Genomic DNA, 17,177 nt, shown 5'->3' with positions numbered 1-17,177 from the left:
TGTGGGTGACGTCATTATTAATTTTAGACCAAAACAGAACATTGTTTGTAACTTAACTCGGTCACGGTATGAAAGGGCTATGTTCGCGGTTGTCACGTTTTTAATTAATATACGAGTGGGCGAGGCTAACACACCTCTTTGTTATGTATAAAAATCATCAATTATCGTTACTCTAGCGATTCGTTTAAAGAACAACATGCTAGTGAAAGGTCAGGGAATAATATCGTGTTTCTAAACAGCGTTAATGGGTCCTTTGTTAACTAAAACGAAATATATAATTCTTATTTTTTTTTACTTTTAATTATGTTTATATTTTTATGTAAAAGTAAAAAATATCATTTTCTGTATTAAATATTTCCAGAAATATTAATTATTATCGTCACTATATCCATTAAATTTCGATTAGTTAATGTTCGAGGTGCTACGCACATTTTAATTACGCACACTTTATACTATCTTAAAATTATCATATACATAGAAAAAGTAATAGTTGTTCCTTAAAAATATCTATCTTTTTATTTGTGCAAAAATAAAACGCTAATTTGAAACAAATAAGTACGTGACGCTGGGAGATTTTCTCAAATTGTATCAGACTCAGACTTTAGGCATCTTTGCGATGGTTCTTCAAATATCAACCCCATATATAAGACTGAATTTAACACCTCTCCAGCAAAATTATTTAAAATTAGTCTTAATGAACTAAACCGTTTATTTTTAAACACTAAACTTAAACCAAGAAACTGCTTATCGATTTTCTGTAGGATATACTTTGAAGATTACTATTAAGAATCTTTTTTTTTTTTTACCACAGAACGCCGAGTCATCCAACCTATTCACACGTAACGTTTATTTCCTCGAAACGAACTGCGAAGGTGATAAACGCCTTCCATGTATAAATAAGTATGATATATTAAAGAGTAAATAGATATTTTACCCACAAACAGCCCATCTGGACCTCATTTCGATTTTTAATTTAAGGTAAAAAGAAAAGTAATACTTTTTAGAAAAAAAAAAAAATGTTAAATTTTTACTAAATGTTAGTTACCGTTGCTGCTAATAGAAAATAAATTATGGTTATCGTATTTTAATTTTTTTAAATCAAATAATATGGAAAAATATTGCAGTAAAATAATTTGTACACCTTTTGTGCCTCTAACATGACATATATTCTAAAATTTTATGAAAATAACAATAGGATAACTGAAGAACGAGATTTAAATTTAGATGGTGTTGAAAGTAAAACAAAATATTGAATTTTTGTATGAGCTACTAAGTTTATGAGAGATTTAAAAAATATGTGACTGTCTTATGGCACACAAGAAATAAATGTCAATAGAAAACTGTATGTAATTAACAGCAAAATTAATTCTCTATTACATTACCACTGAATATAACTATTATCTTTTATTATTTATTTTTAACTGTAATTATTATCTCTCAGCTTATTTCTTTAAGCAAATTGTAATTTACATGCGGTAGCAAATCTACTTAATTATACCACTCAATATGCTATATAATTTTAATACTTAAAATAGGGTCTGTGATAAAATGTTTTCCTATTACAGTTCAATTGCACTTGAACAGTAAAACTTTGAATTTTTTTAATATCTATATTTTTGTTATCTCATCTATATATCCGTTTATCTACACTAGAATTACTGATCTAATATTGACTTACTCCTAGCCTAAATTGCAGACACTTGTACTCAATTGACTTCACAATCAAGTTTATAGTAAAACTTTTCTACTTATTGTCAAGGCTGTACGATTTAACAAGCGTCAATTTTTTGTAGCCTAGTTAATTGAACCTGGTGCGTATCGATTCAGTGTCTTTGACGAAGGTTTCAACCATAATTTTAATCATCATCTAAGAAAGCATCCCCTAACTTTATCAATTGTCCTAAACTCCCTTATCCTGTTTACGTTGTCCCTCCTGGCAAAATCCTCCATCTCGTAAATATTTAAAGGTATATTGATACTTATGTTTAGGCCTTTTTGCCCTTTGTTATATAAAGATATAAAAAACTATATATAACAGTACTGAGGTAATATATAATATCATATTGGGTAGGTTAGGTACAAAATATTATTTTAAACTAGCTGTACCCACAACTTTGTCAGTGTAGAATAATGACTTTGGACAGAATTTTTGGATATACCTTTTGGTTTATTTAGGATTATTAATATAGACATATGGATATTTACATGTTCAACGTGATTCATTAAATTTGCATAACTTTTTTATTTATGAACCGATTGATATTAAACAAGCACCAAATGTTAAGTGAAGCTTACCACAATATATTAGTGAAAATCACATCTAAATCGGATTAGCTGTTTCTGATATTAGCGTAAAAACACAGACAAACAGATAAAAATTCTAACAATCATTAGTTTGGGCATTATTTGCGTTGATAAACATCCCAGTAATATTTTTCCTCATATATCGTCCATGTACAGACAACGTTGCGTTACATTTTTATTATGAGTATTGATAATGATGAAATTGTGATTATTTGTGAAATAACAATTGAATAAAATTTTGAATTATATCATTATGATATAATATATCCTTCCCCTAAACGTAGAAAGAGGTCTATGCCCAGCTGTGGGAGGTTACAGGCTCAATCACGATCGCTATCGTGATAATATATGAGTGCAATTGTCATGCTGCGATAATGTATAACTGTACTAACTTAAGTCAATAGTAACGAATAATCAATAATAATAATAATATAACACTTTATTGTACACCAAAAACAGATATGTATGATACCAAAACAGAAATGTTATGTGTAAAGGGCGCCCTTATCGCTGAAAAGCGTTCTTTTCCAGTTCACCTAGGAGCAGGTGAGATGGTATTAGGTCGGTGTAGGTATACAAATTATGATACAAAGTTTAAAGTGAGATATAAACGTGTAAACATACTTATATAAAAATAAATAAAATAAAATAAAATAAGATTTTATTACTGTTCCATAATTTATAGAAATAATAAGATTTTTATATTAGTTTGTTATCGACAATCGGTTTCAAACAGCTTGTCCTTCGACATAGGCCTCCTCTAATTTTTCCCACATTGATCTGTCTCTCGCTATTCTCATCCACACTGGACCAGCCACCTTCTTCAGGTCATCTTCCCAACGTTTCATTTGTCGCCCTTTGTTTCTTTTTCTACTCCTAAGATATCCGTTATCATTTTTGTCCATTTCTCGTTTATCTCTCTTATCATATGTCCCGTCCATCTCCATTTTAAAGTCTTGCATATCTTTTTTGCATCCTTAAATTTAGTAATATTTTTTATTTCTTCTAATGTTATTTTATCCAATCTCTTTACCCCAATTACACTTCTCTCTATTCCGTTTTGACATACGCTTATTTTGTTCATTAATTTTTCTGTTAATGCCCATGTTTGGCAACCATATGTTAAGCATGGTAAAATGCAGATATTATATACTTTTCTTTTCTCTTTAAGCGGCATGTCTTCATTTTTCATTATTTCACTAAACATACCTATATATACACATATAAATACACACATACAAATATATATAACATATATGCATACATATAATTTTATTAATGTTGAATTTTTTTAAATGGTTCCTGACAATCTTTAAAAAAAGAGAAAGGGTTTGTACACGTTTAATATAAATATTATCAAACAAAATCTCCCGCTGGGCTTGTCTGTCTTTTCTTGATAAACTCGAAAGTAGTCAACGTGACTGACTGAACCGTATCTTACGATTTGTATAAAAAATGTGAAAAAGTTATTATTATTTTTGACTGAGAATTTAAAAGTAAAAATAATCATTCTTAATACCTATAATATCTTTCAATTTTTATTTGTTAATAAGGAAAAGTTTACCTTTGTAGTTTGTAAGCCATATCCATTTTTTTGTGATTTTCGATGAGTAAAAGGCATTTAGAATAAAACGAAATAGCCCGGCAGTTGAATCTCTATGGCATCTTTTTATTCATTAATTCATCAAATAATATATTTAGAAAAAAGATACAAAAAGGCAATAATTAGATATTCGATAGACAGAGTATCACGATTAAGCGGGGATCCATTGACGAAGAGTCTGAATAAAAAAATATTGCCTTTGATTTTCAGCTAAACATGAATTTTAATCAAAATTTTAATCACTAATATAAAAGCGCTTAACATTTAGTGCTTTTACATCAAATGTATTATTTTTTGGTCAAAATTTATAATGTTTTGTAATACGAACAAAATTGATTTATTTTTTGTGTTTTTTTTTAAATTACAATGGTCGATTCAATTTATCTTATGAACCAAAGATTTGTTTGTAGAGATTTTATTATTGTATTAGCTCGCAAACGAAAAAAACTGACTTCCATTTTCATCGACAAGTAATACAAGGTAAGCTAGACGAATAAATATTCAATTAATTACGTGTTAACTATACTCATAACTCAAAAAGTATTCTTCAGACCTCGATGTCAAATTTAAGTAAGACCACATAACAAGCTCCAGCTATCAATTTAAAAATAATCATAAAAATCGATACCACCCAGTAAAGTATGAGGTAATTTACATAAAAAGTACAGTCGAATTGAGAATCTCCGCCTTTTTGAAGTTGATTATAAATTACTAATTACTGAATAGAAGTTGAAAATATTATTAAAACTAAACACACATTACAAGGTGTCGGTCGATGTACACTTATTGCAGTTGGACATGATTATGTGTACCATAAAATCCAAATAGGTGGAAACAACTTCGAGAATGAAGCCGATACTAAAATTCGGTTGGGCTGAGCGGAATTTGGCTTGGCGAGTCTCCACTTCTAAGATTCTGCAATGTTTGAAGGCAAAAGTCTTCGAGGAAAGCGTATGTCAACAAGGCCTTTGTTGACATACGGTGCTAAGAAATTGACACTGACAATGAGAGTAGTCCATAAGTTTAATCACTTAAGGTGTGTGAACGGCCAGTCTAGTCTCTCTCAAAGATAGCATCAGAAATGAGACAATCTAAAACGTTCTTCCCTAACTAAACTTTTCCCAACGCCTTTTATTCATATTATATTGCCATTTCAAATATAAATTCTTTATTAAATCTAAAAACTGGTAAAAGAATTGGGATAGATAAAAGTCGGACGAAGGGACTTGTCCGTATCCAAAAAGTTTGAGGATACACATACGTGACGTGGCGAACTGTTCAAGTTTTAAATAAGATTTGTATCCATTAGTTCAACTTGAAAAACTACTAATCTTCACTTTTCTACTTCTTGTTTCGTAATTTCAAATATATCCAAATGCACATCAACAAGAACGATGGAAGCATTAAGAATAACAGCACTTAAATTTTGGACATAAAAAATTATCTAAAATTTAAGCATATACCTACATTTAATAATTATAGCTTTTACTTCATAATTCATTTTAATAATATTAACGTGCAGTTAGATATACACGAACAAATTTAAGCGAGATCTTAAACAAGCGTTTTGCCGTAAAGAAAAATCTCACCTAACATTTTTCGTATTTTTCATTACGCGTTGCAATGCAATGATATCGGCGTGACCAGATTATCAACAACAACATGTCGTGACTAAGCATGCTCCCCGTGTAATCATTGCATGAAATTAAGGATGTGTGATGTAATTACACTGGTCATGTATGTTTGTGGCAAGTCACGCAATAGCGTTAGCAGATTCACCTTGTTTTCTGTATTTGTTTTTTGTTTTACCACTTCATTAACACTAAAATACGAAATGGCAATTCAAAACAAAAGTTTTCTTATTAGTTGTAGTATACACAACAGTTTCTTATTATAATGTATCCTATTATGAAAAAGTCATATATTTATTTTATGTTAAAATATATATTTTTAAATATATTATCACGCAGAACAAAACAGAACCATAAATTAGTAATAGCAGAATTATATGTATGTTTAAGATTATGTTTGACAAGGAATCATTTTGTCGTGTTTAGAGTCGATAGTAACATTAATAGACTTCAGTATATCGGGTTTGATAGTCTTTATTATTCAATGAAAAAAAAAAAAAAAAAAAAAAACGGTCTAACGATAACAATGACCAATCTATAACCGACTGTTTGATATTGATGCCATTGTTTTTCGGAAATCTTAATTAATATTCAAGAATAAGTATAAAATTTTATCGGCTTCTTTAATTTGTTTTCTTTGGTAAAGCTATTAAGGTTGTATAACCTTTTACGATATCCTGTTGTTCGATAAAAAAATAAAACGAGAAAAACAATGTCCTTTTGTTCTACGAAGGAAGCCTTTAATGGTAATAATAAATGTTTAACTAAATCACTAAGTTATTAGTCTTTTGTTACTGATTAGTTTAGTAACCTTCTTCTTTGATAATTGATTGATTGTTTGATTGGTACTACTGGCATTGGTCTTGACGTTGAAAGATTTCAGTATGAAAGTATGTTCACTTACACAAAAAATCATGCTAATCTCAGAAACTACTGGTCCAATTTGAAAAATTCTTTCAGTGTTAGATAGCACATTTATCAAGGAAGGCTATAGGCTATATATAATTACGCTAAAACGAATAAAAGCGGAGCACCAATGAAGAATATTTCAAAATTGTTTTTTTTTCCCTTAAAGTTTCGCAGAATCATGTATGACATAATTTTTCCTACTCCACGCGGACGAAGTCGCAGAAGAAGCAGAAGCTAGTATACATATATATGTACCATTTTGTTCGATAGCTTACCGCCATCTGGTAAGTAGTGACAAACTGCCGCTGCTGTATAAATTTTGGGACTTCTCCTTAAAAAACCGCGTTTTGACAGTCCTCTCTTGATGTTAATTTTACACTACATAAAGAATTCTGAAGAGACCGAAACAGATGATGATTTGGGGCTGCATTAGATCTATAAGTGTCACAATTTGAGTTGCGCCTTGAGTCGCATTTTTCCTTTTTTTAAAGGTAACTTTAAAATTTACCGATTTTTTTTCTTTCTTGGATTCAGCTATTTTGGCAGACAGAAAAACAAATTAAAAGTGGCGGAAAACCATTTTTTACTTGTTAATTTCAAAATGTTAGCTTTTCACGGCATCAAAACTAGCCAGTTACAAAAAAAAACACAACCAAAAAGATTTTATTACAACTTTTTACTAGAAAATACGAAAATACCTCTTCCCCGACCGATGTAAAGCAACAATGGAACAGAACATGTGATTTAAATTGTTCGCAAAAAATCAGCTTATCGGACTTAGCCAGCTGACGTAAATGAAAATCGATAAAATCTACTTAATTTTTTTTAAAGCTAAGATCTTGAAAGAGATAGAGTTATTAAAAAGCCTTGTTATAATTTCACTAACAAAACTAGAGCCAGGCTAACCTGAATGCAACTTTTTCTGTCTAACGAATTAGATAGTAATATTATTAATGTGACGACAATCTACAATTAAATTTAATAAAATAAGGAAAATAATCTGCTTTTATAACTCCGTGGTAGAAGTCAACAAACACGTCATTTTAAAATGCCATGTTTTTTGTTACAAGATGCAAAAATATAATTTTTTTATACGTTTTTATAAACACTACTAAATAACTACCTACATATGGACTGCTAGTCTGAAAGGCTACCGATAATAGCATACTCTACTCTATAAAAATTCATGATATACAAAAAAAGGGTACGGGTAACTAAGATCTGTGATGTGTGTGTGACGATGTGTATGTGTGCGATGTTATGTCTCTATAAAACCCGTATTAGATAAATGTCGTTGTAGAAACAACATTACTCTTGAGATTAATATCGGCCTAACTGAACGCTTGATTCGGTTTTTATACTTGAGATAAAAAAATGAAGGAGGATTTAGAGGATTATTTTTCACATTTATTACGTGTTTTTTTTAGTATTGAGTATAATGTATGTAATATAATGTATATGTAATGTACTTAAAGAAAATAGAAGGTAGTTACTGTTTAAACAGCTCTCGGAAGTTATGTTCACACACATTTAAGCGATTCCTTTTTATTTGTATAATATAATATATTTGTGTTAGTGTGATTTGTACGAGAATAATTTCGCTCAATTTCACTGTCCACACAAACATTGAGTAGTAGTTATATGAATAATTTTGCAAATCATATCAAAAGTTTCGACACTGCAGTAATCAAATCTAGACGTCCCCAAATAACGCTCCGAAGGTGTTTTCCTCTAAAGCTATACTCACCATACTGTCATATTAAACTAGCGACACGCCCAGGCTTCGCACGGTTGCAAAAACTACCAGTATTCCTCTACCATGTTATGCATGTATTATACATATAAACCTTCCTCTTCAATCATTCTATCTATTAAAAAAAAAAAACTGCATCAAAACCCGTTGCGTAGTTTTAAAGATTTAAGCATACATAGGGACATAGGGACAGAGAAAGTGACTTTGTTTTATACTATGTAGTGACGAGAACAAGTATATTTTATTAAAGTTGTATCTTTTACCATAACTTTGTATAATTATTTAGTTTTGTTTTTGATAATTAATTGTAGTTTGTAAATAGAACTTTTACTCCGAAATGGGGTCTGGTACCGGTGCTGGAGTGTACTCACAAGACCTTAATATCAATTTATCACTAACGCTGGGCCAACACAGTTCCATCTTTCAATGTGAATGTGTTGCTATAACCCATGCAGCCACCGCCGTCCTGTCAAAAGGCATTAGGGATTACAAAATCCGTATTCTGTCGGACAGCATGGCTGTACTTAAAGCACTAGAGAGCAACTTGATTAACTCTAGTCTTATATACGAATGTCATCAAACCCTGGAAGTATTAGCCTCACATAATGAGGTAATACTACAGTGGATAAAAGGACATAGTGGATCACACGGTAACGACGCTGCCGATGAGCTTGCTAGACAGGGGTCCAATACAAAGGTTGCCGGCCCAACTATCCTAATGCCGCTACCTTTTGGACAACTGCGCTCGTGGGTAAGGCAACGTACACGTGCAAATCACAATGCCCTTTGGGCAAACCAAACCGGCTGTAGGCAGTCTAAATTGATACTCACAGAGGTATCACCGCAACTAGCGTGCCGACTGCTCAGTCTTAACCGTTTAGACATCCGAATAGTTGTTGGCACGATTACCGGCCATATGGCACTTAATCACCAACTATTCATCATGAATGCAACAGACAGCCCTCTTTGCAGGGGCTGTCTGGCTGCTGAAGAAACAGCCGCCCACGTAATCCTGGAATGTGAGGGAGTGGCCACACACCGGGCTACCATCCTTAAGGGAATAAGGACGCTCCGAGAAGCCTGTGAACGCCCCAGGAGGCTTCTGAGCTTCTGGAAGGAGCTGGGCTGGCTGAACTAGTCATCCCACTTTTCACGCATAATGGACCACCTCTGTGTCTAAATGCGGAAAACCGAGCCCACTACAATACAATACAATACATAGAACTTTTACGAATAGTAGGTACACGTCTCTCGTGGAACTGTTTTAGATTTTGTTATTTTTCACAATAATTTTATTAGGGTTTCATTTCAACTGTCTAGCGGGATTATATAAAGAGTGTAATAGAAAAGTGAGCCCCGAACAGTAACAGAAGTCAATAGTAGGTGCTGACAAGCGTCAAGAGTCTATCGAGTTACAGTGTAAACATTTGTGTACATATATGTACAGTAGCTGCTGTTCGCGACGTCGTCTGCGTGAACGCTATACAGCACCAAAAATACCTACGATTATACCTTTTAACATAACATTTATTTACCCGTTTCCTCTTAACATTTCATATCTACAGAAAAATCTCATAGATGGCACTGCTTTAAAATTGTCTTGTCTACTTATATTCATTTAATTATGTTTATCGGCTTAGTTACTTATATTGCGTGATTTTTATAGTGTGAAGCTAGCTTATACAGCATGGTTATTAACATAATAACAATAACATTCAAATATATGTCGTTAGATTACACGTTGTTACAGAATGCGTTGAGGAAATAAAGGTTCACTGCTCGTTCCCCGTAGGTGATAGCATGATAATATGTAACCTATATGTTGACCCGACTTCTTAATAGTATTCGTGCCAAATTTGAAGTAAATCCATGCGGTACTTTTTGAGTTTATCCCGGACATATATACAGACAAACAGACAAAAATTCTAAAAACTATATTTTTGACTTCGGTATCGATTGTATATCACACCCCAAGTATTCTTTAAAAAAAATATTCAATGTACAGTTTTGACTTTCCTACCATTTTATTATATGTATAGATATAAGAAAGAAATTATAAGCTAAGAAATCTAATTTCTACACAATAACATTACATTCAATGTACGGTGATACTTCTAAAATATGTTAGGGAAAATTCACCAAAACCGCTTATTCACATTATCAGCGACTATTGTTTCAGACGATTTCCCTCAAGACGCAGTATGTTATATTTGATGTGGTGTTCTTTTGTCTCCCTAATGTTACAGGCGCCTTGAAGCTGTGATAAACATACGTATTCTTTATTGGTCCTCGGAAACGTTGAATCTGGTTATGTGATTTAACTTGAGGCGGGAATTTCTATGAAAGCGCCGTATGTCGTTTATGTCAAAGCCGTTTAATATCATGACGCGTACAACGTGCTATTAAAATTCATTCAAAACGAAGTCTTAGATAGTAGAAGTGTCTGTTCATTTATTAGTCATAAATATTTTATGCTTTGTGTTATATGTGTATATTTTTTTATGTAAGTGATATATCCACGGGCTTATAATACCCGTGCTTTTGTCATTCCATATTAATTTATTTTTTATTTAAACATGCATCAGTAGTTCACTGCAACTTTAGATAACTTAATAGCTAGCCTTAGAATCTGTAAAAAAATTGACGTGAGTCCACTGATCAAGACTATTCTACATATTATTTTTGTTTATAGATATTATTTTTATTAAATTTACACTTATTTGCTAACTACAATATATGTGTATATTATAAATAAATAAATAAATGTCTAAACAAAACACACACGATCGTCTGTTCCTAAAGTAAGCTAATTCTTATGTTATAGGTAACACAGCTGACTGGTATACGTACATATTTTTTTTCGATAAACATACTTATAAAGAATACATTTTACATATATAAATATATAAATAAATATTTATATTACACCCAGGCTCGGGGTGGGAATCGAACCCACAACCCTCGGAGCCGAAAGCAGCATTGCTACAAACTGCGCCAACGGGCTAGTCGTATATTATAAACTTAAAAGTTTGTTAGTTAAAGTTTTAAGCTGAGGAAAATAAGTTACTTATAGAAACGGTTATATGCGTGCCATATTGTCTAGTTAAAAACTTCAATCAACACAGACATATTAATATCTTGAATTTATTAACGTTTGGGATATATGTTTATTTGAGCTGTATACACAACATATACATTACATACATACATTTAAATATTTCTTTATTAATAAAATATAGCTTTTTACGGCGCTTTAAGTAGTATCGATGTAACATAATTCGAAACAATAATATGTCTGGTGCCTAAGATGACAAACGCTTGGATTAGCAAAATTGAGTAGGTTTGTTAGAATTAAGAGGAAAACGTACAAGTCCTAGTAATAAAAAAAGTAATTTTTTAATGAATTTTACAATAACAAGGTGTTGCTCGCGTCTTTATTCATGCAAATGAGTTTTACCTCGCTTTATGTACCCAAATAAGATCTTATTTTATTAAAACGTATATATAAATATATATAATAGAGCTCGTATTTATGAATTTAAAATCTAGAATATAAAAATGTAGTCTTATTTGTAAATCAAACTTTAAAAAAATGTTGACTTTCATACAAGCGTTCACATTTTTACGTACTCACAACCCCATAGTCCCGGTAATGTTTATGTATCAAGAGCTCTCTACGTTAATAGAAATAGAGTGCTTCTTTAATTTACAAAGGGATAGGTAACTTTGATCTGTTAAGTAAAAGTCTTATCCAATAAAATATAACTTAAATCCTTTTTTTTATATAGATATTTGTGTTATTTTACGATGATTCCTTTTAAGTTATATAAAGGAAAGGTTGCTAAGATTCATTACGTTAATGGGTTCATTACGTTAGTAAAAATATCAGCTAAAGGTGAGCTGTAATGGAATACAAAGAGTTCCTCCAGATAAACTTTTTCGTATAATACATATATAACAATACATTTTTTTAGGATCAAGGTATGTGAAGCCAAATGAATCACGTTTGACTTGTCGGGTATACCTCCTCTAATCATATTATCTTTTTCTATTACTTATCAGTATTATTTAGCAGCCGCATAAGTCCAAATTTCGATTTAATTAAAAACATAGTTGGCAAGCGAAATTGAGTCATGGACGGTCGATCTTTAGTAAAACAGTAATAAGTAATACAGAGGATATATATACATCCCAATTAAAAGGAATTATGAATTACCATACTATTATACAATACGTTTGTTCACGTCATCTGTATATTAATTCTGTCCTGATTAGGAGACATAATAGACATGTAACGATAAAATATCGACTTCAAAAGAAGGACAATGTTCCCAATTCGACTGTATTTTTTAATGTGTGTTTCTCCATAACGTTTTACTGTTTGTATCGATTTTGATTATTATTTTTTATTATAAAGCTGGTGTTAGTTGTGTGGTCTCGTTTAATTTTCTGCGAGATTCGACAAGCAGTTTGTGAGTTATACCTAATAATGTGTATTATATTACACTTGTATGGTTGATGTAAATGTCGTTTTTTTTCGTTTGAGTACAAAAATAATTATGTACAGTACTATTATGGATACTTGCGTCCACTATAACCTTCAACTTACTAGGTTCTTCAATTATTTTTTTGCGGATATATTTCTAAAAACCTTTTCAGTACATTTATTTTCACTGAAGAATCCGAAGCTATTTGAGTTTATAAATTGAGCACTTCAAAACCTTTGAGGCACTTAACCATTTTTTCAGGGTCTTCATATTCAATGAACGATAAAAAAATATTGTACAATTATGATTAGGAACCGTTTTCTGAGAATACTCAGATTTATTGTTTGGATAAGAGAATGGAGATTTTATCTTAGATTTGTACTTTCTTTTTCTATTTTTATTTTATTTTAATAGTTTGTTATTGCGACTTTTTTATTTTTGTAGAGTTTAATTAATATTTTATACATTGCCTTAAATGATAGCTATACTAAAGATTAAACATATTTTAAGTCTGGCAAATTGAACATTATTTCTATTAAAATAAGAAGACTAAAACCTTAAAATTTGACAATGTGACATGTGACAATAACTTTTGGATGCGTAAGACAAATTATGCTTACGAAATAATTATGTACCGTGGACCAGTAAAGTGGTGCACCACCCTAAGGTTGAATGCCGCTTGCAGGTTCATAGTTGATAAAGATTAGTTTCGCTTGCAGATCGATCTGACAACTTCTATTGTCGTCTTTATCTGGTTATTGTTAACGATATTATTTATACCTAATAGAGTTTAAAATGTCATGTGTAATGACGTATGGATACTTATTAATTAGGTTTACGTCATTATTATATGTCTCTTTCAGTAATATATTTTAATAACGAACCTTGTTGTAATTATCGATGACCATGAAACTAAATCAAAACTGGTACACCACTTTCTTTGCCGACCGTACAAAACTTTGACATCTAATTATTTATTATGTTGTATATATGTATGTATGTATGTATGCGTGTTTGATCTATTTATATTCCACGCATTCGATCGCTGTGTAAACTGAGTGTTGGATTTCTACCTACTTTCGTTTTATTTTTTTCTTTTGTGTTGGACTCGCAGTAATACTATGTTATAAATTACAAATTGTTTATATAGTTAAATTTCTCATTTAATTACATTTATTGTAATTCTTTATGAGAATAAAGTTTCTATAACCGTTATATACAACAAACACGTTAAATACAAAGCATAAAGATAGTTACAGACTGTGAAGTACAATGGGCGGACTTATGGCTAATTAGCCTTTTCTTCTAGACAACCCCCAGACATAAAAAGGAAACTTATTAACTAAATTGAGTAGGTGATGCAGTTAAATAATAAACATAAATACAAATGTCAACATTCTAATACTTATAGAAAATACATAATTAAATAAATAAAAAGAATAATAAAAATTAACAATCATATATACTGTCATAAACTAATAAAGTATGTAGTCAATAAATGTTAATTAAAATTGAAGTGAAATGTTTTATTTTATTTTTTTATTTATTGGGATACAAACAGCACAAAACAATTCAATTAATTCACAAGACAATAAGAATGATTAAGCCAGCAAAGTTTCCACTTATATCTATTAACATGAAATTATTACTTCGAACACCAATAAATATGTTACACAATGCAATAAAATATAGTTGTACATATGACATATATATAATATGAAAAAAAAAACAAAAACAAATATATATTATATAAATCGAATATTACTACAAACTCAAATTCCAAATACTTTTGAGAAACAACACAAAATCATATTGGATTTTTTTTTGAAAAACAAATAATACCTACCGCCAAAAATAACAATAGTTTTAAACATTAACTCAAATTTGATTACTTTTTTTTCTTTTTTTCCCATTTAATAAGTATTTGTACTTATTGAACCCACTGGTGAACAAGTCGATGTCATACCGGTTGTCATAGACATTACACGTGTTAAAAACAGAAATATGATGTGGTGTGAAATGTGGTGCTTTTCATGTGGTCCTATTTAAATTTACTCGAGATTTGACAAGTATTATTTGAGTTGTCTCTATTAATGCGTATTTCATTCATTGATCATTCATTTGAGCCTATCACAGTCCACTGCTGGACATAGGCCACCACAAGTTCGCGCCAAAAATGCGTGAACTCATGTGTTTTGTCCATAGTCACGATGCTGGATAGGCGGGTTGGTGACAGCAGGATTGAATTTGTCGCACCGAAGACGCTGCTGCTCGTATTCGGCCTGTGAATTTCAAAGCCAGCAGTAGGTTGGTTATCCCGCCATCGCTTGGCTTTTTAAGTTCCAAGGTGGTAGTGGAATTGTGTTATCCCTTAGTTGTCTCTTGTGACACCCACGGGAAGAGAGGGGGTGGCTATATTCTTTGCGTATTATATATAATGCGTATTTATTTGAGTATTTTTTCGTCAACCTACCTTGTATTACACCTTATAACCTTTTACTGGATGTATGGATTTTGATATTTTTTTTTAAATCAAAAGATGGTGCTGATCATGTAATTTCATTTAAACTTGATTGACATCTGATGAGTACTTTCTAAATTGTCCTTACAAGTGCGTATTAACTATTTTTCTCGGCTCGTCAGATCAGTCTGTGACAATATATATATTATGTTTGGGTAAAAATAAATAAATCAGCATAAACAAAATTTACAAACATCAAACATCGACAACAATACAACAATACTCGTACATGTATTTAAAAGTGAAAGAAAATAACAATTAGTACTTCCTTGTGATATAAAATAAACACACCCAAAATAAATAATCAGCGTGTATTATTATTATCCTTGTAATTAAATATTTAATTGAATATCGTGTACAACCTTAGGGTAAATCCAATATAAGACTAGTAGAAAATAAATATGAGTATTAATCATGTTTAACTGTATAAATTTGATACAATATCATAAATATATCTTATTTCTAACTTTATTAAATGGATTTTATAAAATGTAAGTAGAAATATACTATAAGATATTTTGTTTTACTATAAACTATTAAATAAATGTAAGTATCATCTTAAAGCCCTAAAAGTGAAATTAGTGGATATTAAAGGCACACAACAAAGTAATTCCTTTGTTCTAGGTTCTAAAAGTAATTTTGAATAATTAATCGCAACGAATTTAAATTAAGTTCTGTTGGCCTTTTAAATCTTAAGATTTACAAATAAATAAAAATATATTTTAATTAATAAGAAGCCAATTTCGTTGAAAGCTTATATTGAAACAAATAAATTCACTAACTGAACATCAGACCTAAGAAGACTGGCAAATACTATTTTATTATTTTATTTATTAATTATACTCAAATAAATTTGACATAAAAAATCATTTATTTTTTAGAAAAATTTGCAGATTTTTTAATTTTCTTGTTACAGCTTTGCTGCTTACCACTCTCAGGACAACTCAGCGTGCGGTATGCGATGATGAAATAGTATCGTTATCCTGCCCACCAGGAACATCAATTAATATTCAAGTCGCTCAGTATGGGAAGGCATTGTCTGCAGGCCACGGCTGTGAAGCTGTAACAAGCCCGAATGATGAATTTGGGGAGAACAATGAGTGCTCATGGCCAACCCCTTTGCAGGTAATTTTTTAGTTTGTATCTTATTAAGAAAGCTCTAAAGCTCTATATATACTATGACGTAAGCGTAAGTTATTTTATTTTTATACATTCCGCATTTTTGTGAAATTGTAGCATAGTAAAAATTAAATTCATTTAAACAATGAGTGTATTATGTACAATTTGGTAGTTAAAGCTTAGGGTAAGGCAAACTTTAATGAAACTTAAAATTCTTAAACCTAGCTCTTTCTGCAAATTTTTAATTAAAAACGTAAGCTCATTATAACTGCAATTACCACAAGAAAACAAAAGTTTGTTCTGCTTGCTAAGAGTTTGTTTCAAAACAGTATCAAATTTTCTTCTCGAGTTATTGCTAATTGATATTATCGAAAATATGATATATTTTATGTCAAGATATATGTCTGTGTATACTTTTCTGTCTTATTTATTAAAAAAAAAACTTATTAAGTTTTTCTTTGTTCAGTAAATAGTTTATTGCTAATGAGAACGAGTGAGAGAAGCTGAGTGGTTACGGCATCAAAGAATATAGCCACCTCTCTCTTCCCGTGGGTGTCGTAAGAGGCGACTAAGGGATAACACAGTTCCACTACTACCTTGGAACTTAAAAAGCCGACCGATGGTGGGATAACCATCCAACTGCTGGTTTGAAATACACAAGCTAAAGACGGGCAGCAGCGTCTTCGGTGCGGCAAAGCCGCCTGCCCAGCGTGGTGACTATGGGCAAAACACATGAGTTCACGCCATTTTTGGCGTGAACTTGTGGAGGCCTATGTCCAGTAGTGGACTGCGAAAGGCTGCTGTGATGATGATGGTGATGATGATGTACGAGTTATTAGAGATTTTTTTT

The 17,177-nt window shown here is 31.2% G+C and overlaps 1 protein-coding gene across 1 annotated transcript in view; it reads left to right on the top strand.

Annotated features, from left to right (window-relative positions):
- The first annotated feature begins 8,714 nt into the window (after positions 1-8,714).
- LOC123657446 overlaps positions 8,715-17,177 on the top strand; it is a 33,480-nt gene continuing 25,017 nt past the window's right edge. Inside the window, exons 1-4 of the mRNA XM_045592988.1 lie at positions 8,715-8,720; positions 8,823-8,951; positions 12,175-12,181; positions 16,125-16,333. Of these exons, the coding sequence (XP_045448944.1) occupies positions 8,715-8,720; positions 8,823-8,951; positions 12,175-12,181; positions 16,125-16,333 (351 nt within the window). The remainder of the gene's footprint in view (positions 8,721-8,822; positions 8,952-12,174; positions 12,182-16,124; positions 16,334-17,177) is intronic.

This window comes from Melitaea cinxia, chromosome 10, assembly GCF_905220565.1.
Source record: "Melitaea cinxia chromosome 10, ilMelCinx1.1, whole genome shotgun sequence".
Taxonomy (NCBI): domain Eukaryota; kingdom Metazoa; phylum Arthropoda; class Insecta; order Lepidoptera; family Nymphalidae; genus Melitaea; species Melitaea cinxia.
This window is presented reverse-complemented; position numbering and strand designations above follow the sequence as displayed.